The sequence below is a fragment of the Aspergillus fumigatus genome, chromosome 2, assembly GCF_000002655.1.
Source record: "Aspergillus fumigatus Af293 chromosome 2, whole genome shotgun sequence".
In the NCBI taxonomy this organism is placed as follows: domain Eukaryota; kingdom Fungi; phylum Ascomycota; class Eurotiomycetes; order Eurotiales; family Aspergillaceae; genus Aspergillus; species Aspergillus fumigatus.
This window is the reverse complement of record NC_007195.1, coordinates 51,818-74,821: the sequence shown is the minus strand read 5'-3', so window position 1 is coordinate 74,821 and position 23,004 is coordinate 51,818. Positions and strand designations below refer to the sequence as shown.

The 23,004-nt window shown below is 52.3% G+C and overlaps 10 protein-coding genes across 10 annotated transcripts; 3 read left to right on the top strand and 7 right to left on the bottom strand.

The window, feature by feature from the left end:
• The first annotated feature begins 1,380 nt into the window (after nt 1-1,380).
• AFUA_2G00370 (uncharacterized protein) lies at nt 1,381-5,068 on the top strand. Its single transcript, XM_744080.2, has 2 exons — nt 1,381-2,842; nt 2,892-5,068. The coding sequence occupies exons 1-2, from the start codon at nt 1,960-1,962 to the stop codon at nt 4,613-4,615; spliced, it is 2,607 nt and encodes an 868-aa protein (XP_749173.1). The 5' UTR covers nt 1,381-1,959; the 3' UTR covers nt 4,616-5,068.
• A 526-nt stretch (nt 5,069-5,594) lies between these two features.
• On the bottom strand, nt 5,595-7,705 carry AFUA_2G00360 (homeobox domain-containing protein). Its single transcript, XM_744079.2, has 2 exons — nt 7,032-7,705; nt 5,595-6,983 (listed from the first exon to the last, which is right to left on the bottom strand). Exons 1-2 carry the CDS (start codon nt 7,626-7,628, stop codon nt 5,799-5,801), a joined length of 1,782 nt encoding a protein of 593 aa, XP_749172.1. The 5' UTR covers nt 7,629-7,705; the 3' UTR covers nt 5,595-5,798.
• A 358-nt stretch (nt 7,706-8,063) lies between these two features.
• On the bottom strand, nt 8,064-8,885 carry AFUA_2G00350 (putative acetylornithine deacetylase (ArgE); the record flags this gene model as incomplete). The annotated part of the gene is made up of 1 exon (XM_744078.1): nt 8,064-8,885. One exon carries the CDS (start codon nt 8,883-8,885, stop codon nt 8,064-8,066), a length of 822 nt encoding a protein of 273 aa, XP_749171.1.
• An 84-nt stretch (nt 8,886-8,969) lies between these two features.
• Nucleotides 8,970-10,370, bottom strand: AFUA_2G00340 (putative diaminopropionate ammonia-lyase; the record flags this gene model as incomplete). Its single annotated transcript, XM_744077.1, has 1 exon — nt 8,970-10,370. One exon carries the CDS (start codon nt 10,368-10,370, stop codon nt 8,970-8,972), a length of 1,401 nt encoding a protein of 466 aa, XP_749170.1.
• A 392-nt stretch (nt 10,371-10,762) lies between these two features.
• On the bottom strand, nt 10,763-12,285 carry AFUA_2G00330 (M20 family metallo-hydrolase; the record flags this gene model as incomplete). Its single annotated transcript, XM_744076.1, has 4 exons — nt 10,763-10,832; nt 10,885-11,703; nt 11,751-12,068; nt 12,119-12,285. 4 exons carry the CDS (start codon nt 12,283-12,285, stop codon nt 10,763-10,765), a joined length of 1,374 nt encoding a protein of 457 aa, XP_749169.1.
• Nucleotides 12,286-12,668: 383 nt separating this feature from the next.
• On the bottom strand, nt 12,669-13,802 carry erg3 (sterol desaturase family protein; the record flags this gene model as incomplete). Its single annotated transcript, XM_744075.1, has 3 exons — nt 12,669-12,946; nt 13,010-13,515; nt 13,579-13,802. The coding sequence occupies 3 exons, from the start codon at nt 13,800-13,802 to the stop codon at nt 12,669-12,671; spliced, it is 1,008 nt and encodes a 335-aa protein (XP_749168.1).
• A 397-nt stretch (nt 13,803-14,199) lies between these two features.
• On the bottom strand, nt 14,200-15,942 carry AFUA_2G00310 (putative amino acid transporter; the record flags this gene model as incomplete). Its single annotated transcript, XM_744074.1, has 1 exon — nt 14,200-15,942. The coding sequence occupies one exon, from the start codon at nt 15,940-15,942 to the stop codon at nt 14,200-14,202; it is 1,743 nt and encodes a 580-aa protein (XP_749167.1).
• Nucleotides 15,943-16,082: 140 nt separating this feature from the next.
• Nucleotides 16,083-16,584, top strand: AFUA_2G00300 (uncharacterized protein; the record flags this gene model as incomplete). Its single annotated transcript, XM_744073.2, has 2 exons — nt 16,083-16,221; nt 16,265-16,584. The coding sequence occupies 2 exons, from the start codon at nt 16,083-16,085 to the stop codon at nt 16,450-16,452; spliced, it is 327 nt and encodes a 108-aa protein (XP_749166.1). The 3' UTR covers nt 16,453-16,584.
• A 354-nt stretch (nt 16,585-16,938) lies between these two features.
• On the bottom strand, nt 16,939-19,761 carry AFUA_2G00270 (uncharacterized protein; the record flags this gene model as incomplete). Its single annotated transcript, XM_001481588.1, has 7 exons — nt 16,939-17,194; nt 17,245-17,408; nt 17,462-17,736; nt 17,784-18,329; nt 18,385-18,453; nt 18,510-19,523; nt 19,569-19,761. 7 exons carry the CDS (start codon nt 19,759-19,761, stop codon nt 16,939-16,941), a joined length of 2,517 nt encoding a protein of 838 aa, XP_001481638.1.
• A 565-nt stretch (nt 19,762-20,326) lies between these two features.
• On the top strand, nt 20,327-22,633 carry AFUA_2G00260 (phenylacetaldoxime dehydratase family protein). The gene has a single exon (XM_744069.2). The coding sequence runs from the start codon at nt 21,488-21,490 to the stop codon at nt 22,601-22,603; it is 1,116 nt and encodes a 371-aa protein (XP_749162.2). The 5' UTR covers nt 20,327-21,487; the 3' UTR covers nt 22,604-22,633.
• The last annotated feature ends 371 nt before the right edge of the window (nt 22,634-23,004 follow it).

Below are 23,004 nucleotides of genomic sequence, written 5' to 3'. Positions count from 1 at the left end.
GTCAAGACCCTAGGCGCGCCCCTTCAGCTTCATCATAGTCGATTTCAAAACACATTACCCTTGGCTCGCATCCTCGTCTCGGTGGCAATGGTGACGACTAGATTCATTACAACCCGTGCCTCAACGCTGAGTGTGTCGCCTTGGGGGTTGCCAATGTCCCAGTACACTTTCTGAAAGGAGTGATTGCATCCTTCGGTCGCTTTGGGTAGAGTAAGATCAAATATCAAGTGAGAGAAAGGCGGGACCTTCATTGTGGCCTGTCTCCACGCCTTACCGAGGGGCCGGATATGAGAAACTCGCGAAGAACTCTAAAATGTGGCTTGTTGAGGGACTACTGAAGATACGGTCGTAATGGTGAGAATGAGGATGCCGACGATAGAGTGCATCGGCTTCAATCTTTTCCCGGGCTGAAAGTGATTTGTCCTCCAGTGGAAGAGAGGTTTTTTCAGGGTCTGAGGATTCAAATGCACGAAGATGGCCAGCAACTAGCAGGCATAGCTCGACCGTTGCATGCTGGCAGTCGATGATACAAGAGATGACACTGGAGTCGGTGAAATGGAGCCATTATTCGGGTTCAAATCTCGATCTGTCGGCCCTGTTGCTCGACTATATATTCAAGAGGACTGACATTGATCTAGAAGCCAGAGGTATTGCGCCAGGATTTCTCTCCCAGAAGAACTCCATTGGGCGGAAAGTCAAGCCGTACTAGAGGGAATAAGATACTGCCTCATGAAATGGGAATTTAATAGATGGAAAGCTCACGCAAGATGGGGACCGAATGTGGTGACTGATTGTTTGTGCAACCATTTCCGAGGCAGTCCTCTAGTAGTTGACAAATATATAAAGAGTGCCGGGAAATCGACAACACAAGTGGAGGCAAGGACATCCCACCGGCGATGGTGAATGTAAGCAACATCATAACTTCTGAATAGCTAATAACTTCTCTTGGAAATCAGTTCTATCTCATGAGAAGCTGTCATTCCTGTGAGTGACGCTTTCTTTCCAACAACCTTCAGGTAAGCAGCCACAGCCCAGTAGGGAACTGGAGGGGGCAGGACGGAGCAGAATTATACCCTGTATAATACGTGCATAGCGAAGAGTGGATAGGTAGTGAGTGGTTCAGAAACTACTCCGTATAATCCAACTACATACTTTGTGAGTCTACTCCATACTGGTCTTGCCCATTGTATCATCCGTGTCAGCGTAGAGAGCTGAAGTTTGTTGGGGACGGAAAACGGGCTTCGAGTCAACAAATAAACTAGGACAAGAAAATGAGAAATCCCCGAGATTAATAATGCGCTAACCAAGAGCCTAGCACAAGTGGAGCAGGTTAATTCCTTGCGATGGGCTGATCCTTTCCCATTCTGTTTACGATGGGCAGGGCTGAGCCCGTTAACCCTGACTCTTGACGTTTAGGCCGCGAAGCTGATCACCCGTGATGGGCCGTGCAACCTATTTCGGGAATGACTCGGGAGTACTATGGCGAACTACCGCTGACTCTGGCACAAGAGAAGGCTACTTACATGGCTGACAGAGAAATTCAGGCACAGAATCCATTGCTGGGGAAGTCAAAGGACGGACGAGATCGTTATCGACGGAGGAATCCGAGACTCCCATATCCATGAACGGGTCTCAGAAGGTCCAACAACGCCCAGACCGCGTGGCTTGGGTTGAAAGCACTTCCATTGGTCACAGATTTCAGCTCGACTGCTTATCCCTGTTGATCGAGACAATTCAACCATGAAGGTACTTAATCTGACGCTTCCGCTGGCCGTGGCACCGTCCGCTTGTCTGTCCTACCCCCCCGAGAGTGCCAACAGCATCATCAGTTCATCACAAACATATTACATGACAGGAGTTCCGGGACATTGCTGGCATTCTTGCATTATGAAATCCACTACAGTCGCTTCCATCCGTCGCACTCTCTCCTGTCGCTTTAGATAATTTAGAACCGCCGTCATGGCGTCGGAATCGCAGCAGTCGAAGCAATATCTTCTGCCTCCCGTGTCCGAGTTGCTTCGTCGAGATGACACCACTAACAAAAACAATAATCATAATGATAATGAAGACCACTCCTTCCTTCCCAAATCGTGGAATCCCTTTGACCGCAGTCCTTCACCCGACCGCGACTATATCCGCTATCAGCCCGCCTCTTCGACAAACGATGATCCCGCTTCTCCGCCGGCACCCCGCGAGCCCGCGCTTGGCTTAGGCATCACCAATACCTTCCCTCAATCTCCCTACAAGCGCCCGGGGCCTGATGATGCCGACGACGGCGACCTTGCGACCAAATCGCCGTATCCAGAACCCTCGGAACCCTCGGAACCCACGCCATTACAGTACCAGACGTCGCGGACCACCTTGTTGCCGCACTCGCCGGAGTATATAAAATGTCCAACCCACCAGGGAATAGTCCAGAAACGATTGTCATGGGTTCCCATCACTATTCTGGTTCTGGCGATCTACTCCACCATCTTCTCCGGCATCTACCTGGTGCTTGCGCTGGTGAAACCGCGCTATGGCAAAAAGATCGGCGAGGACGGTGGCCTGGCGCCTTCCACAGCCAGCCTACTTAGTGCACTCTTCGCCAAGACCATTGAGCTGTCATACGTGACGGTCTGCGTGGCGTTTCTGGGGCAAGTCCTGAGTCGTCGAGCGATCACCAAGGGGTCGCGCGGAATCACCATCTCCGACATGAGCATGCGCACCTGGATCATGCAGCCAGGCTCCCTCATTGTGCACTGGGAGACTGTGCGGTACTCTGCGCTCACGGTATTGGGTGTGATCACGTTGACCGCGACGTTGGTGGCGATGCTTTATACCACGGCAGCAGAGGCGCTAGGTGGGTTTTTGCTCCGATGAAAACACAACGTGCATACTGATGGTCATAGTGGCGCCGAAACTGCGGATGGGCCCCCTCGAGCCTCGGGTCCTGGTCGGAAACGTGTCCACCGAATTCGCCAACCCGGCCTACCTCATCACCCATTGCTCGACCCCCGTCACGCTGGCCATGGACCCGGAGGCGGCCGGGAGCACCTGCTTGGACCTGGAACTGGTCGGACAGGCGTACCACAACTACCAGGCGTACATCTCTGCCTGGAGCGACCTGGCCAAGACGAACAACGGGACGACGTCAACCCTCGCAGCGCGGCCGCCCCCGACCGGCTCGCTGTACGATAACACCACCGTGACAGGGAGCTGGATTGACATTGGCAATATGACTGAATTGTCGCTCCGGTACGGCCGAATGGTCAACAACGTCACCGCCGCAATGCCTCATGCCGGAGTGATCGCCGCCGCGGCCGACCCGCGCAATGGTATCCGCCAGCCGGCCGATGTGACCGGCGAAGGCAACTTCGAGATCGAGGCCTCGGTGCCTTCGCCGGCCGTCAACGTCCTCTGTGTCGGGATGACGGAAGAGGAGCTCACCCCCTTGGTATACGAGAGGTGGCCCGACGGGCACAACTTCAATCCGCTGACCTGGGATTACGAGGGACACCAAGTCGTCCCCGTCGACTGGTTCAATCGAACAGTCGTCGATGACATCTTCGGGTGGGATCCCACGGCCAACGCCGAGGTCAAGCAGACGCCGCCGGTGTTTGGCAAGTTGCCCATCGCCAACAATACCATCACCAATAGCACTGGCTTTTGGCCCACCAACGCCATTTACATTCTAGGAGCAGCGCCCAACAAAACCATGAAACCGCCGTTCGTGCTGTGCGCACTCCGGGCGAAACTGTCCCCCGTGTGTTCGACCAAGTATTCCGCGGCTGCCAGTGGAGCGTCCTTTTCCGCCCACTGCGAGAATCCGGCGAATCCCTTGCAGTATAATCACCGCAACCAGAGCGCCCATGACGGAGTGTGGGATGGCAACTGGAAGAACGTGGCGGGCGAGTGGGCCCGATCGTTGAGTTTGAATTCGGGTATCACCGACGGCCGTGCCAGCAATGCGCGCCTCCTGATGCAGTTCCTTCCGACCCTCGATCCTCGAACAAAGACCTATTCGCTCGACCCCAAGTTACCATCGGTTGGCGAGGCGCTGGCGGTTCTGGCCGGCAGCACCCTGCTCCTGGGGTCGAGGAATGCTCCTTTTGTGCAATTCTTCAACTACACCAAGCCAGATAACGTGTCCGCCGAGCCCGTGTCGCAGTATTTCGAGGCCACCGTTCGCGCCGTCGGGTATGCTTCCGGCGGCACGGAGCAATGGCAGAACGTGTTCTATCTGATCCTGGTGTTTGCCTTTTTGACCAGCGCCATCATTCTCGCCTTCATGCTGTTCGAGGTGCGTGGACGACAGATCACCGACTTTACAGAACCGCAGAATCTGTTTGCGTTGGCGATGAACAGCCCGGCCACTGCGCAGCTGCAAGGGGCATGTGGTGCAGGACCGCAGGGTCGCCAGCTGAACGAGCGGTTCTATGTGGCCATGGAGGAGGAGGATGAGCATTATTACATCCGGACCAAGGCCGAAGAGAATGTGCGGCCGGCCTCGATGAGAGCCCGTCGCTCTATGGCCTCGATGGAAGTCGACGAGATGCCCAAGGCTGTCAGTCCGGCCATGGATGAATACCGGCGGCTTTCCAGTAGGAGCAGTCTTTTGTCGAGATTTTATTAGGAATGCCTGTTATGACCCGGCAAATGATTTGTGGGCACGAATGAAATGTCAATGTTATGAGATCTCCATGTAGCTTGGAGGTTATTTCAGGAATACCATACTGTACAGTAGCTATGATGTCAACATGTCGCCGAGTTTCAGAGTGAATCCCTGCCCTTCCTGTATAGGGAATAAAGTTCGCGTCATCCACACTGCTTGGCGTATGCATGGATGCCACCTTTCCTAAATGTGAGAGTCAGTTTCAGTTGGCCAAAAGCTGGCAATGATGACCCTGTCACCCAAGGGAGGTGCAGCAAATCAGCTATTGCCTTGAACTGCCAAGGTTCACTCTTCTGTTCGTATAGTGAGCCACTAGGGTGATTAAATCCTTTGAATCAGGTCCCAAAGCACTAAATACCAGCATCTACCTACCTGCTACCCAGATGCGAATGGCCACTGCTGGCGGGCACCCAATGGTGAGGTGTATGGATTCTGAGACGATGTAAATGTGAAGTTTTAGGGCAAGGAAACAGCTACCATATTAGAATTGACTACTCAACACTGAGAACACCGCGCAAAACTACGCAGAGAAAATCACAGAATGCTGAGTGAAAATTAGGAGGAAGGGAAACCAACCATGTAAAGGTTGTACTGGATTAGCAGATGCATCTTGAAGGTTTGGTAGCGGCAAACCAAAGGGGCCCATAGGACCAGAACCAAAGGTCAATGGCCAGTACAGGCTCGAGGTGAGGCTCAGAGTCCCTTTCAGGAAACCGGACTGGGTACAATGGAGATACAAGGGTAGAGATGTAGCTGTAGTATCCTGCATATCGCTGTAGTTGTCAGATTCGAGTTGTGTGATACATAGTTGCAACGTCTTAGGCTGCCACCACCGCTTTATATCTGTGATGTTCCCTCCACTAATTCGTCTGATCTCGTTTTAATCTATTTCCGCATCTAGTCAGAATCAATATTCAGCACTTCTGTGATTGCCTCTTACCTTAGAGTTTGATAGCTTATCGGATTGCAAGCTTTATCCAAGTTCCGCCACACTCCATCCGTGCCGAGGTAGGAGAAGCCCAGGCTAAAAACTCATCTTTAACAGTATGCATAGGGATACAAGTGCCACCCAAGAAGTCATTAAACTGGACAATATATGCCCTTGGAAGATGAAGAACAGGTAATTGAAACCGCTCGAGGCACGTTAGCCAGCAGACAGAGGCAAATCTGTTGTAGCTTCCATGGTCCGTTCAGACGGCAAAACAGCATTCTGCAAGGCACCCAACATATCCGGATCCAAGCCCCAATCACCAACCCACTGATGCATGCGGCAACCTTGCTTGAAATGGTCGGCGAGATGATCCCCTCGTGCTGCCCAGGTGGGCAATGACGCGTCGCAGAATCCACAGCGACTGCGGACGTCGCTCCTGGCACTATGCCACTGATCCAGATTCTCAATGGGCAGTTTGGTACATCCATGAAACTTGCGCAAGTGCTGCCAAAGATAGTCCTTCCGACTGAAAGAACGATCTGCAATGGGCTTCTGCGCGCATACCTCGAACTCGTGGTCATTCCAGTGATCTATCGACGACGCGCTATGATCGCAGAATCGACACCCCGATGGTAAGTTGCCGGGCTGGAGGTCGTTGAGATCTGGAGTGCAGATCCAGGCGTCGAGTTGGAGGTGAACACTCTTCTCATGTCGGAGCCAATCGTGCTTCTTCTTGAAAGACTGTGTGCAGAACGTACATTGGTATTGCCCTTCGTTCATTGGGCCTCTAGGCCGAGTTCTTCTCCGGACCCGCGGACGGGGGTGATGAAGCGGGAACGGTAGTGAGCTGTCGCCGGAGTGGTGGCTCCATGCGGAGGAGACGCTTGTCGAGCTCTCTGATCGCCTACTTCCCATGCTAGAGAGAGAAGAACCGAGATGCGACGATGTCTCGTCGAGATTCAGGAACGAATCAAACATGGCGTCTTCGTTTTCTGAACGCGGTGCTACCTCCCAAGAGGATATGGCATTCAAGATGGCTGACTCCGGAACTGCTTCCTCCTCCGGGGGTGAATTCTGCCATCTCTCCATCGGCGTCATGAGGGTCAGGCGGCTTGCTGGCATCGGAGATCCAGATCGACAGATTTGAGCCGCTGGGGGAGTGTCAAATCTCTCCTTCTGGCGGCGGCGTGCATTGGCAAACCATGTTGACATGCGCTTTCGTGAAAATCCAGTCTCACGAACCAAGCGCGCTTTCTCATCTTCGGAGGGATACGGGAAATCGCGGTGGTCGCGAAACCACTCCTTCAATATCCGGACGCCTCTTCTGACGAACTGCTTGGACTCCTTCTGCCTGTCTACACAGTTGACGTCTGGTGCCGACGCTTCTGCTTGGTCTCCCTACATGTATGTTAGAAATGTCCGATCAGAATGTCTCTCACCGCGTACCTCGTCTTCCTCGAGTTCGGTGACACCATGCAGGTGGCCCATGACGGGAGAAAGCGTCTCGAACCGAGATGGTTGGCGCTTTTCTCCACGGGCCAGGCTGCATTCCCGAAATAGGGCAACACAACTGGAACAAGCGGTTATTGGATTTGGGTTCGCTGGGGTGGTACGGAGGATGAGGCACTGGAGCCGGTGTTTCCGGCAGTAGCTGCAGGGCTGTGGAGGGCGATGGGCACCATCTAGCCACTGGGTGACGTTCAACATGCTTTGCGAGACAATCGCAGTTGCAGGCGTCTGAGTTTGCATTTCCGACCGTATTTCCTCGGTCGTTGAACCAGCAGCTTGCAATACCCCAGGGTCCTGCGTCGCAGCGGATGGAAACAGTTCCGACGCCTCTGGACCGTTGCCGTCGAACCAAGATTCCGATGACAGACCATACATGTTATTCAGCTGGTTTGTATCCAGCGTTGAGTCATGTTGAAGGTTGATGCCGAATAAAGTGGGATCAACCGTGTCATCAGCATTAAACCATGTGCCATTCTCCGCCGGGTCAGGAGCGGAATGTGAGGTTAAGGAATGCAAGTAATCTGGATGATCCATTATGCTTATGCCTATTGAGATTGACCGTAATCAAGTCATATTGATTACGTGCGGATGAACACTCGATATTATCGACGAGGACTCATTCAAGTCATTCCCCTCTGGTGGCTCATGATGTCATGTGATGCCCCGAACGGTTCCACCCAGCTCAAAGCGGTTAGTCCATGGCATATCACGTGCTACCATACAGAGAGCAACAGCCAAGGTGATGTTCCTCGATTTGGTCTCAGCCATATCTGTATCTCCATGTCCAACACCAAGGATGTTATTACAAACCTCAGGTGCTTGTATATGCATCCGGAGCATCTAGGGAATGGTAGTAGTCCAGAGGAGAGTTCTAGTCGCTGTGATGTGGAAAAAAAAGCATCATCTTGTCTTCCAATAGTCCGTCTACTGTACGGTTTCTACATCTCTAGTATCCTGGAACCACCAATTTCAAGCACAGAGTTCTTGAATCAACTTTTCGAAGACTCTGCTCATCTCTTGGAGACTGTCAACCTCCACCCATTCCTCCTTGCTGTGTAGTCCGGCTCCTGATGGACCATAGACTATGGCAGGGACCCCCGCTTCGCTCAATAGAGCTGCGTCGCACCAGAAGGGTACACTAATCACCCCAGGACCGTCTACCAGGACCTCAGTGGCACATGCAACAGCTGTTTGGACTAGAGGGTGGTCCGCTGAGAGCTTCTGTGTCGGACGCGAGATCGTGAGGCGAGGGGGAGCATATCGAAAGCGAGGTTTCTCTTTGGCAATGCCACTTAACAAAGCATTTACATCCTCAAGAATCGACTCGTTGGATTGGGCAGGAATTGTCCGGAACTCGATGGTGATGGTGCAACGCTGCGGATACGAGGAAGGTTCCTGGCCGCCCTTGATCAGTCCACAATGTAGAGTGGCCTGTCCCAGAGTATCGTCGATGGGCAGTCGCTTCTGATACTGCTCCAGAGATTGCAAGAACCAGCCTGCTTGAAGAATCGCGTCCACTCCCGCTTGAGAATCCGAGCCGTGTGCGGCAACACCTAGAATGTCCACTTCCACCCACACGAACCCTTTATGGGCTATTGCAATCGCCCCCATGGTGGGCTCGGGAACCACGGCAGCGTCTGCACGCCATCCTGCGGCAATAATATCGCGGGTTCCCTGGGAAGCATCTTCCTCGTCGGACACAGCGGCCACGATAACATCTCCCCGAAGGGTGCGACCACTGGCTTTAATCGCTGCGAGAGCTGCCAAAGCAGCAGCCAGTCCACCCTTCATGTCCAGACTACCCCGTCCGAAAATCACTTGCCTGCCTTCCTTCTCGCCCAAATGACCAGACAACGGGTCGCTTTCATAGCTACTCTAGCTGACAGTGTCAATATGGCCGTTGAACATCAGCGATTGACCACCGCCGCTCCCACGGAATACGCCGACGATGGATGGCCGACCGGCTACCGGCTCGACGCGATGATACTCTATCCCACGATGAGCGAGCCACGCAGCCAGATAGTTGGCGATCTCGGTCTCTCCCACACCGTCAGCTACAGAGAGTGTAGGGTTGGATGAGTCGATCTGTGTTAGGACTTGCGTCAAACCCACAACGTCCTCAACGGCCACATCGCGGGGAATGGGATATGGACGGGCACCTTCAGTGCAGAGGAGTACCACCACAGCGTCCCTATGTAGTAATGATGCGGCCTGGCCTGATGCTCGCAACCGCCGGATTGCAGCTAAAGATGCTCCGCCACAAGGGCCTGCGCGGACGCTGTGAGATGCCAAATACTGCACCGCGCAGTGACTCTCATACGATGAAACGGTGACTGCAGCATCCACCGCTCGCTGCAGATCGGGCCACGCGGTGGCTGATACCGTGCCGCAATTCATTCCATTCATGATCGTTTCGGAAGACGTGACTGAGACCATCGTGCCGGCCTCTAGGCTGCTGATCAGACACGGTCCGCTGTCCGGCTCAACAGCCACGACAGCAATTGGGGTCGTCCGAGACTTGCAATGCCTGACTACGGCATGCCCCAGGCTTCCAACTCCCACGGGAGTAACAGTCAGAGTGCTTTGCAGACCAAGCTGGCTTAGCTGTTCATCGATCTCCGTCATCATTGTTGAGTAGCCCTCCACAATCCATGCCGGGACCTCCTCATATCCATCGAATGCGGTGTCTTGGACGAGTAGTCCACCATCGTTCTGTGATGCGATCCATGCCTCTTGGACTGCAAGATTGTAGTCGCCGTCGCTAATGGCTACCTCAGCGCCTTCGGATGCAATCCGGTTACGTGTCTCCTCGTCCATCGAGGCGGGGACGAAGATTCGCGCCGTTACTCCGAACTGCCGTGCCATAAAGGCGACCGCTCGTCCGTGGTTTCCTTCGGTAGCTGCAAAAAGAGTGACGGGGCTTTCCTTGAGTCGCTGCTTCACATCGTCAAGAGCCACAGTCGGTGATAATCCCAGATGAGACACCACAGAGCGATAGCATCCCCATGATGCGCCCAAAACCTTAAAGGAAGGTAATCCGAAACGGTCACTTTCGTCCTTGACGAAAACTGCCTTGACCCCTAGCTCGGTGGCAATCTCAGGAAGTGAGACTAATGGCGTTGGACAGTAGCCAGGGAGAGAGTGATGGAAATGACGGAGGCCATGGATGGTCGAGAAATCGCAGCGCTCGTCCGCTGCCGAAGGATTAAAATATATTGGGCGACGCGACATCTTGCCAGGGGAAAGGGTTTTGCAACAATGAAGCAGGATATGCATGGATTTATATCTAGTGCTGTGTACATATATATATTGGGATTTTGAGCTGTCCTCTTGGTGGTTCTTTGCGCCTTCCGACTACAAGAAGCGCCTTCTACGGAACATTCTTGAGAGTGGGGAATATTCGCACAGGAGGAAGAAAGAATTAAACTGTCATAAAAAGGGCGGATGAAGCGTTCTATAACACTCACTATTGCCGACGTTTCTTAACGGTTCCGATATGTCCCTTCTCGTTGTATTGTTAAGGACCACTAGGTCTATAATACCTAGGTGATGTACCCTTACGAAAACACCATTCTGTACAGTTCTTCACCAGAGTCTACATTTGCGAGATCACTAAAATCTAAACATCGACCCTCTGCTATATATTCAATAAACTCAATGTCATCATCTCAAGTGTTTTGCGCCTTAGTACGATCGTAGTGAACCACAGCCTCGAGCAGGGTTTGAGCACCCAATGCACTGTGAGATAACGTTAGCATGCAACTATGACAGAATACAGGCAGTCACTTACCAGTGCTCGGGACTACAGTACTCCGTTGGATGGTGACTGACGCCGTCGCGGCAGGGCACAAAAATCATTGCGGTCGGACAGTGATGGCTGGTATACACGCTATCGTGGCCAGCGCCGCTGGATATGTTCATCCACTGGTCGGGACCCACGAGATGGTTGGCCGCTGCCTGAATGGACTCGAGGCACCCCTGATCAAACTTCACAGCCGGGGAATCGGTGTCCAACGTCCAGTCGAAGGTGACTCCCTTTCCGTCCTGAGCGGCAATGGCTGAGAATGCCTGGAGACATTCTTCCTGCACGGTATGGACCACCCCATCCTGCGGTTGTCGGATATCAAGCGTGAAAGAAACCTCGGATGCAACCGTATTAGTCGATGCGTTGGAAGGTATTTTGAATATCCCAGTCGAAGCAAGAGCATTGTGCTTTCGAGCGATGTCATTCGACGCTGCAATCATCCGCGAGGCTGCAAGTAGGGGATCCTGGCGGGCACTCAAGGGCGTCGTGCCTGTGTGCGTATCGCGTCCCTTGACTGTAAAAGTAAACCACCTGTATCCTTGTGCGCCCTGGACAACGCCAATGGAACGCCCGGTCTCTTGTAAGATGGGGCCCTGTTCGATATGCAGCTCAAAATGCGCTGCGAGGGGATAAGCAGTGTGAGAGCACTCGAGTTGGCCGAGAAATCCGTGTCTCTCGAGCTCTGATTTTAGTGTGACATTTGAATCATGTATATCACGAAGATCCCAGGCTTTCTCGATCGGAATGGCTCCAGCCCAGACCCCAGAGGAGCACATTGACTTAGGGAATCGAGCTCCTTCTTCACTGCAACGAGTTAGAAGAAATACGAGAGGACTAGGGCAGGGTCTCACTTTGTCCAATTGACAATTCCTACGTCGTAATAGGTCTGATATCCGTTCTCCTTCATTGTTCGTAGCACTTCCAGCGCTGCCATCACCCCCAGAATGCCATCGTACCGACCCCCCCGTGGTTGGGTATCAAGATGGCTTCCCATAGCAACCATGGGGGCAGATGTCTGCAACTTACCTTGCTGGCGTGCAAACATGTTCCCCATCTGATCTATGGACAGTGAACATCCGAGTTTGTCGACTTCGGCGGCGAACCATCGCCGCACAGAGGCATCGTTATCGTCCAGCGTGAGACGAGCCATCCCAGTGTCCGTCGGGTCCCTGTTTATGATGAGCTCTAGTCTTCAACCGGAAACTGACAGTTCACGTACTCGCCATGCCGATGAGCAGCTCCCCACTGACATGTCTCATGTAGCGTTTCCCATAATCTGTTGGCGTTGATCTTGAGGCCGGATCCCTGACATGCCGTGGACAGCCCCCGCGACGTGCGTCTTAAGAAGCGGTAGTTGGCGCGTCTGAAACACTGAATAATGGCCATTTTGCAACTGCTAACAAAAAGAGCTGATCTATGGTCGGTTGGTTGATCAGGTTCGCCGTCGCTGTTATTGCCCTTGCGCCTTCTGTAGACAGCTGTGGTGGAACGACTCCGGAAGACAACTTAACCCTAACTTTTCCAAGAAGCTTTTCAAAGGGGGCCTTCCTGAATTAAATGGGAGCTTTCTGCTTTTCTTTTTCTCTCGAAGGCATGTATGTAGATAGAAGGCGCTGGTGGAGATATATTCAAGGGATGGCAAATTGTGGACACCAACACAAGCGCCTTCCACCAACATCATCGTACTACAACATGGCACGGTGGATCTCACAGACAACACCAGGCACTCAACCTTAATACAAACACTCTCTAGACAATAGCGGATCACCTCAGGAAGTTTTCTTGGTGTCTTGCTCATAGCACCGATCGTCAGATCCTTCAACCTCCTTTACCAATCTCTCCATCTCCTCAACTTGCCGCTGGATCTCGGTCTGCTGGAGCCGTTGCTGCTTGTCGAATAGCTCCCGATTTGGCCTACGATAGCTTCCTCCAATACGGTCCCAAAACGTGATAAACTGCCCGTAGTTGTAGTTGAAATAGTAATGGTGAATCGTGTGGCAGGCCGATCCATTGATCACGGGCGAGTCGAGCGCGTACTCTCCATCATCTGGGCATTCATTTCAACATAAGCATCGGGCAGCTTCAGAAATTAAGAGCTCAGGAGACTCACGAATCATGACAGTCCAGATGGTCACAAACACAAAGAGACCCAAATACGCCGCCTTTTGCAGTGGAAAGAGAAACGGATAGACATGGTACGGGAGACTCTGACACCAGCCGTCCACTGGGTGGAAGGCGTAGCTCGCATAAGGCGTGGAGATGATCCACCTGTGATGCGGCTTGTGCAGGCGTTTGTAGATGGCCGGATGATGGAGTCCTCGATGAATCCAGTAGATGGCAAAATCGGTAAATGCGATAAAGAGCGGGTACTGAAGGTAGGTATAGAGAGGGAAGGGACTTCCGGTGGGAAAGTCGTACAGCTTGCTGTATCCTCGCACTTCAGCCAGAAAGAGAGGAGCAGTCAGGGCCGCCATCACGGGCATTGCGCGCAACGCCTGCCCAATTTCAAGCCGTATCTGATGGCGAAGGAATTTGGGATGTTGCATGGCACGTTTGTCGAAGACCAGAGCGAAGGAGAGGCTGGCAGTGGTCAGGTAGAGCAGAAGACCGAAAGCCCTGTGACGATATCAATAAGCAGGACAGCTATTGCCCTAGTCCAAACGCAGATTCAAGACTAACCAGATCGTGATGAAAAGACTCAGAAACTGCCGGAGAATATTGTCTCGCGCCAAGCTGCTCTCCACAGCGTATTGGGATGGAGTGAGGGTGACATATCGATTGATATGGCTGTTGTAATCGACCACCGAGTCCTGGTCCAGAAGGTCGAATGATTTGGCTGGCAGAAGAAGCGCATATAACTTGTCGAAGACAAAGGTATCCAGAACGTCAAGCACAACGTCCATTATGCCGGTATTTGCTAATGCCAGGCAGAAAGATTTTGACACTGACTGAGTGCGACGGAGGAATAGTCCTTGAGATATAACAGCCGATCTTGCTTTGGCACAACTCGGTAAGTCGGCTTCCGGGGTTGGACGATACTGACTTACTCAGTCCACTGTGTCTTCACCAGGGACAGATCAAGGTCGACAGAACGCGTCCAGATATCTAATTACTACTGTGCCTTGATTGTTTGGCTGAATGCTGAATGCATTGAATCATGTTTACTGTACGCAAAAAGCCCAGACAGGCTGGGAGGTCCATTGTCACCAATGCTTCAAACTCCCCGTGACTAGAAAAGGATCAAAGGGAAATAGCGTATCATTAAAAGTTGCGAGTCCAGCTATCTAAGCAATGTATAACTTACTTATGCCCTTGAATCCATACTGCAGCAGTTGACAACGTCGTATAAATCATAAAGACGAATCCCAGCACCACCATTGTAAGGTCGCCAAATTTAGCCAAGGGGGAGTCTGCGACCCCCTTCCAGTGCAAGTACGCCGGATAAATGTAAACCAGAGGCACACAAGCAAACGAGCCGATCAATGAGACAAACTTGTCCAAGTCAGCAGCACCGACAGCGGACATCACGGCGCAAGCCAGCACGATCAACGATCGGAAGCCGTTCTTTTTCCATTTGATCCAAGGGTCTCGCTTGCCGGACACCTGACCAAACAGTTTGCCCTCCATGATCCGAACGGCGGGGAACAGCTGTACCGGGACACCAATTAAGATCGCCATCGAGTACAGGAATTGCATAGCGTTCACAAACTTGTCTCCTTGGGGAAGATTGTTGATGACTTCGATCTTCGTGTCGGAGCCAAAGGCGCCGTAGGAAAGAGCGCCGACCGCGGTGAAGAGCACGGTGATGATGATCATGACAGTATAGAGGAGCCCGTCGAATTTCTCCGGGTGTTTCATGGACGATTGAATGGGGAGGATGAGCCCGATTCCTTCGAACGTAAAGATGCAGGAACCGATGGTCAAGGTAAACGACTTGGGATTGAACAGCTCAACCGACGATGCCAACCCCTGCCGGGACGCAATGGTTGCAATATCGTAGTAATAGATGTATGCAAGGCCCATGAGGATGAAAATATCCGCGAGCAGTGCCGCCGGTCCCAGTTTGGAGATGTTTCGGATGAATGCCAGTGGCACAAGAACAACTAATTGAAGTGCGATCAGGACACTGGTGGACAGAGCTTTTTCGCTATGTTCCGCGACTGCTGACAAGACCGCCCGAACGTTGTCCGCAGTGAAGATGATACCTGTGCAGACAAAGCCAAGTTGGGAAATCACGATGGATCCCAGAATGAGCGATCGGAACCGAGGCCCCGCTATACGCTCCCCGATATCACCATAACCGCCCCCATGCCCTTTCCGACACTCCAGCAAAAGATGGAAGCAGAGGCTTGTGACCGCCGCGACCGTGACCAGAGCGACTGATGAGAAAAGAATGCCACCATTACGAAAGGCCTTTGGCAGGAAGATGATTCCCGTCCCGATGAACGCTTTCAGTAAGGTGAAAAATGTCTTGACCCGGGACGCGTCCCCCGGGCGAGCTGCTCGAGTTGTTCTCCGCCGGCCCAGCAGAGGCCGTCGCTCGGCCTCATGCTCGAGATCCTCCGCTGCAATCGCAGACTCATCCTCCGGCTCCGCTAAATCCTCCCCGGCAAAACTGCCATACAAGTCGAGAAAATCCAGGAACGAGCGAGCAACCAGTGCATCACTGGCCCAGCCCCTTTTCTGTTGTACAAAGTGCCGACGAAAGCTGCCAGGTTCCATGGCAGCCACGCCTTCTTCGATCACATCATCGGGCGGTCGGGCGGGATAAGAAAAGCTGGCGGCCCGTCTTTCTTGCAGAGCTTGTTTGGCCTTGGCCTCGAGCCGGTAGAGATCGCGATGGACATCGCCACCCAGGAGCTTTAGCGATGACTGTTGCTCAGGTGTGTCGGAACTGGAGGATGCTTCAACTGCAGCCTGGGCCTGAAGGGGGGATTCTTCATGAAGGGAGCCGGTGAACTGGGGATGAAGATGTTGCGATAGAATCTCGGCCTCTCGCTGGTCATCTCGCACGTGGGGCAACGAAGGGGGATGGTCTGCCATTGTTAGCGGAAAGAGGATGGGGCCTCCGGTATTGCGTCAAAATTAAGATCGGGTGCGATTGGGTAAGTATTAGGGAATATCGTGAACTTCGAGCGACAAGACAAAGAGCCTCATTGTGTAGAATTGATAATGGTTGATAAATGGAGATGCAACGTGCCAAAGTGAAGTCATTCCATTCGACACCGGGCAGCAACTTGATGGGATCTGAGTATGCCTTGTTTGAGGCGGAGAGGACAGAGAGGGTGGAGGAAAGATCCACAGGGATCTGGGATCCCGGCGGTTAGTTAACATTTGTGCCACTCTTGCTGACTCAGCTGCATAGCACAGATTGCACAACCCGAGCATAATTGTGGGGTGTCCCGAAGAGGCAATTCGGAGGGAAACTCATGGGATGGTGAGGTCATCGGTCTGATTAATGCTTCCTTTTTCGAAGTTGTCCATATACCAGAGACATTCCAGTACCGTTCTTACATGGACATCTATATCACTGCCTTAACAGACCATGTCTGAAACCGGCAAGCTACACCAGAGTGACGAGACTCCTGAGTCTTCAAACAGAGGTTGGTCCCAGATCCTCGCAGACCAGCATCCGCACCAGGAGGGAGATGGGCCTACCAAATGGGGAAGATTAAGGGATCAGACGTGTGTATGATTCCAAGTGTAGCAGTGGCCGTGTCTAACTGCTATCAGCACAAGCAACCCTGACTTCTCCGACTTTCTACTACGAGTCTCGTCCATAAATGGCCTTGATTCGACTCGCTACATTGGTGGAAAGAATCGCAAAGGATCCTAAACCAGTCATTGCTGAGATCCCCATCCGAGCATTTATTGACTAGATGACAAGTGATTGTGTTCGTTGTATCACACATTGGGATCTTCCTTGTGGCGCGTTTAGACAGGTATATAATGGAATTGACCTAATATCCCAAGAGGACAGGTTTGATGACAGATATATAACTTATTAACATCTTCACCATAAACTGGGCAAACTAGTCCTTACAGGGGCCATATTTCCGTACAGTGAGCCTCGGGATTGCTTGCAAGCTTGGCCACTTCATCCTTGGTGGCTTGATCGAGATTTCCGAATCCAGCTTGGCCCTGGAGCCAGCTGGCATAGTCTTGCAGTCGATTCCGAGCATTGCGGAATCCCCCTTTGTACTTCTCCTCAAAAAACTTGGCGTGGGCCGTCTTGAGTGTTTCGGTCTTAAGGGAACTTGGAAGGTAGATGTTGACATCCTGTTGCATTGTGTCTCTGCTAAAGGGTTAGCATGGAGCGACAAAAGGACTTGAGAGAAGACTGACAAGAGCCCGTCTATGGCCGCGATGGTGGCTTTCATGCGAGTCCGAATCTCCTCATGATTCATATACTGACAGATGGTGACGATGCGTCCAAGAGAGCACACTCGCTGGTTGATATTCTTCTCGGACGTCTTGAATTTGCCATCAATATCATTACCAGCGAACATCTGCCGGGAGTCAATTATTACGGCGTGTCTGGTTCGACCTTTATGAAACTCACAGTATATTTCATGCCATTTTGTCTGTTGGGGAAAATCGCCATAAGCGTTGACGCCGTATGGACGGTGCCCAGATTCTGCATCAACGCTTCCGAGTAGTTGAACGCGACGGTAGGATTTGGCGTGCTGATATCGCGCTGGATGCCAAAAGTGTTCATCGCTCCCTTGCATTTAGTGTTGTCCTGGACGTTGGGATCCTCGATCGTTGCTGGATAATAATTCGTTACCAGATAGTCGATAAAGTCACGGACCCAGTTGCCCTCATAGATATGTTCCGCTACTTTCGTCAGTTTGTTTTTGTGCATACCAGGTCAAGGCACTTACAGGCCCATCCTTGTCTTGTCACGCCAGCCCGGTCATCTTTGGGAACCTCTTTGATATTCCAAGTGCTAGCCGGGCATTGGTTCTGCGCGCTATTACTGCACGACATTCCGGGCTGAATAATCGGGACGGCAGCATTGTTCCTCAGCCGCGAGGGGCGCTGATACTTTTGCACCCAGATCTGTTTCGTGCGACCCTCGTCGCATGCGAGGTAATATGGATCGCGACCCTGGTAAAAGGCGCTGTCTGCATCCCGTCTCGCGAGCGCGACTGAGCTTCTCGTATCTCTTCGAAGCACGCCCGGAGCGACCCCATCGTCAGGATCCAGAGGGTCTGACTGAGGGATGCAGGTCCCGGGAGATTCTTCTCCAGCAGCCAGACAGAGCTGGGGAAACGTGTACAGCGTCGGTGTCTCGTACAGAGTGACATCCAGGAACACGTCCCTTTCCCCCTTCACCTCTGTGTAGCCTTGCAGCCCCAGACTAGCACCCAACGCGGCATCCAGCTTGACTCCGTACGCTTTGTTGGGATCATTGGCGCAGAAGCCGGCTACATCTGATACTAGAGTTAGAACTTGAGGATGCCTATCCAGATAAAAGCTCACTGTATCCTGCCGCCGCAGTCACTGTGATATCGGGAACTTTGATGCCCACTTCGACGTTCAGCCCATTGTCTGCGACAAGGGTCAGCTGCACATGCTCAAAATTCATGAACAGGATTATTGGGTACCAAAGGCTTCAATGCTGGCCGCCACCGCAACTTCAGTGTAGAGTTTTGCTCTCGCATGGATTTGCGCCTCGATCTCGAGAGGCTTGGTTTCGATTTCTGGAATCCATCCCGAGATGGTCACCGGGTTCTTGCTGGCCAAATCTACCTTGGCGACCGAGCTATCGGGCACTCGGGCTGAGATTCCTGTAGTGACAGATGCCTCGCCTCCAATGTATTCAATAGTGTAACCTGCATTGATCTTGACATTGGGACCGAATGTCAACACCCCTGGAACCCGCCAGCCACTGGGTAGTGGCAGCTCCACCAGTGTCCACTCCTTACCCGGAGCCGGGAGGCCATCAAAATCAACCTCACCTTTGAACTCCAGGCTCAGGTCCAGATTCGCAGCGATGTTACGAGGGGCAGCCGACAGCTCGAACTTCTCCAACCCACCAAACAGACTCGCTTCGACATGGCCGGCGAACGCGAGAGTGCCTGTGGTGCCGCAGTTGACACAGTTGATGGCGAGACTGGCATCCACGAACGGGGTGTTCATGGTCCAGTTGACAATCTCCGTGGGAAACGAGGAGCTGACATCGAGCGTAAAGGCCTTGTTCAAGCTGACATCTAGGAACCGCTTGTCCTTGGTGCCCTGATGGCCAACGACGATATCTCCAAAGTCAAGAACCGTGGTGTTGGATACCTTCTGCCACGTACTCTTGGTCGCTGCGAGCTTGGCCGTTGAGGCCTTGTCGTCAAAGACAGCGTTGCTAACCACCCAGGGGTCTCGCTCGCGGGGAGTACCGCATCCCTCCCAGCTGGAGACCATTACAAAACTGCGCATGTCGTTGTAATTCACCCACTCCCATGCGAACTTGGCAGCAAGATAGAACAGCTTGTTTTTGAACTTGAGGGTCATCCCATCGGTGCAGCTGACCGAGTCCAAGGCAAACGAAATTTTGTCCATGTCCAGGATGCGTTCATCCTGTCTGGACCAAACAACCATGCTGACTGCAGTGACCTTGGTGTTTGGTTCTGTCAAGGTCAGTCCGTAGTGCAGAAAGTTGATTTAAGAAATACCGTTGCCAGAAGTCCACATGAACTGCTCATGGTCCTGTAGTGCCACACTTCCAGCGGGATCATCCCTCTTGCGCAAAGCATCCTTGTCCCAAACGTGTCGGGCCAGAGGCTGCAGGTCGATCAGGTCGTTTTCAACAGCAATGACAGCGTTGAGGAGCCATGTTAAGGCCAATAATACAAGGGATTGTCTCATATTTGTTGAATAGGCAATCGAAATTCGAATTAATCTGCCGTTCGTCTTACATTTGTGACAGACGAGCGAGAGGCTTTATATACAACTAACCTATTCCCCCTCTGCAATTGAGGGGATGAAGGGATCTTTTACAACGATACCCAAGGCTGGCATTATGCTCCTTGAGGAAGCCACTCCGGTCTGCATCCAAAGTCCAAGGTCGTGCATATACGAACCCTGCCGCGCCGGAGTCTTACGAAGTTGTATCGGCCAGCCAATGTCTGTCATTGTAGTAAGATGCCCAGTACAGCGTCCATTGACCAATACCTTCAGCGAGGCTGATTTGGAATGTAAAGAGGCCTCTCTTGTAGTCCACAAAAGCAGAGAGCACAGTATCACATATTTTGACTCCCTTGGCACGGCAGAACACGAGTGCTGACAGTACACCCAGGGCACCGTAGCATTGCAGCAACTTCAATGCATCAGACAATGCTCTGTATGACTTGGCTCTCGTATATGTGATCCCGCCCTTGGGTTTCTTGTGTGATGGATGGCATACGTCTTGGTCGATAAACGACTGGGTGGTGGGATGCATTGAGGTGCTAGAGTCGTACAATCGGCCATCATCTGGGATGGCCACTGGTCAGATCATCTCCAGCTGCAGCCATGTTGGATGCTTCACCTGCAGATACGGTCTGACAGGATATCAAGGCTAATGCTGTTGGACAGATGCGACCAACCCCGCATTCTGCAATTTCCCCGCGGAATGCACAAGCCAATGCTGACCGGGACATCGAATTTACTGGTTGCCTGGGATCAGGGGGTGCAACCCTTATTTCTCTAGTTTAAATGATTGTGATGATTAGAAAAAAGAATGAGTGGATGATGCTACCAGGAGTAGCATCACTCGCGCATACATGCCCCGCCACACAGAAAGCTTTAATGGACTCCCTATGTCGGCAACTTACCATCCTTACTCTCTCTCAACCGAGAAAGGAAATGCTAGTCAAGATACGGTGTAATGGATTTGGAGAGCCTCGCCTTTAACATAGGCGTTTTCATCGCTGGTGCCTTTGGGTCTTGATTATGGCGCCGACAAGTTCATCGATCACACCGTCATCGGCGGCCATTCCTTGGGGGTTTCACAGACAATTATTGCCTTGTTGATAGCTGGGGCCGAATATGAAGAAGCAAGCCAACTTTGTATTTCTGAACTCTTATGCAAACTAGCCATTCGATTAGCTCGCCGTGGTGGTTGCTGCCATTCTGTAACGTCGCACACTCCTGACCTAGGGCAACCGCATGGGCTCGAGCATATCCAACAAACCGGGCGCGTTCTCATTGGGTCTACTGTTCCATCTGACTCAAATTCACTTTGATCGGAGCGCCAAAATATATGCTGCAGTGCTTCTCGCAGTTATGAAATGTCCATTGCGGCGGTGTTTAGACTCTGGTGGTTGACTTCGACTGAAAAATCATGCCACGAATAGGCTAGAATTGACGAATACTGGACCTTTGAATATAGGCAACATGAATGAAGCAATGCGACTATCGGACGATTCATTACCATAAGCGAGGGCTGCTCCCACGGTAAGTTTGACATATCGGCAGCCGATCACGGCGGGGTTATACGATGGTATCCGAGGCAAGTCATCTTTGTCTCTGAGACACGAATGCCCTTGTTTCTTGTGCGTTTGCCATCAATCTTGGAGAAATTACACGGCACAACTTTTTATCGCACGTCGCGATGAGCTGCACAGGACGAGTTTTCCCACTTCGGCAGCCCAAAGGGCATCGACCGCCCGTTCCAAGGTGGATGGCTCAGTTCCCAGCTGATATGGACCGTGTCTTCACCGCATATATTGGGGTGCAACAACGTGGGGCCCAAACCGATGAAGGGTTACTAGCTGAGAGCGTTGACGCGGCGGTCAACAGCATCCAGCGATGGATTGCTGAGGGACCCTCCACTGCACCGGCCTCGATCGAACAATTTCAGGTCCTTGACGGAGATGATGTGCCCAACTCGACAGTTTGGGTGTGTTACTGGAATGAAGCGAGCAAGTATGAGGACAGTATACGACGCTTGAGCCTTGTGAACATCCATCAGCAATTAAGTGCTTCTCATCGAGAGTCTGTTGGCTTGTGGTGTGAGCGATTCGCCAGCCACCTGTCGCGTGTCGAGACCAACTATTCAGGTCTGGACTATCTACCGGGGCTGGCTCGCTTGCCTGGAGTGTCAACTGTAGAGCATACATTGACGGCATATTGGGGGGCTGCCCGCGATCGCATACCAGCCTCAGCCACAGATCGCTTCGCCCAGAATGAAGGACTTGGAAGGACACAGTTGGGTCCGGAGCCTGCCTCACCGCACAAGACAAGTGGCTACCACGTAGTGGGCACGAATCCGGACAACATTGTCCACATCCGCTCGGGACAATTCTGGGCCAACTGCGCAGAAGACGAAACGAACGCGTACGAAGAGGCCCTTGAGCCTACCCTGCGTGCTGGATTGGCATATCTCTGGGACAATCCCCAGACGAGTGGCGCTATGGGGCTACGGTATCTGTACAATCGGCCGCTCTCTTCTGGGGTACGGGAGAAGACGTGTGAGACGAAAGAGTCCTGTGTGGCTGGATTCTTTCGTAACCTTGCAGACCTTGAGCATTGGGCCAAGTCACATCCCTCCCACTTGGCCATCTATACTGGAGCCATAAAGCATGCAAAGAAGTTCGGAGAACGGCGCAAGTTCCGCACCTGGCATGAAGTTTCGGTGCTGAAACATGGCGAGGCACATTTCGAGTACGTCAACTGCGTGGACAGAACAGGTGTTATTCAGGGATGTGTGTCACTTGAATCCTTATAGCTCCTAAGGTAGTGAATGTAACCAACATCGCATCCCCATACAGCGACCAAATAGAACATTCGCCGGCGACTACGGAGTGACTGAGTAAATATGTATCTTATTTTCAAGATCTACACCGAGTCTGTTGCCAGTTGGCATTTCAACCAGGTCGCAAATCTTGGCGTCCACGATTCAGCAGGGATCGACCTCAAGCCAGATCAGTTAGGCTCTCCTCCGTTCAGTCGAGGCTAAGTTACGATTTGCTCGGTAATGACCTTCTGCTGTTCTAAGTCCATCTGACCTTTGCGTCTGACACCCCTCCATAGTCGTAGTATGCCTTTTCACATGCTCGACCCCGCTTCATCAGATCGCGCACTAAATGATCGACGAGGCGAGCCGGAATTCCTCCAGGTATAATTGGC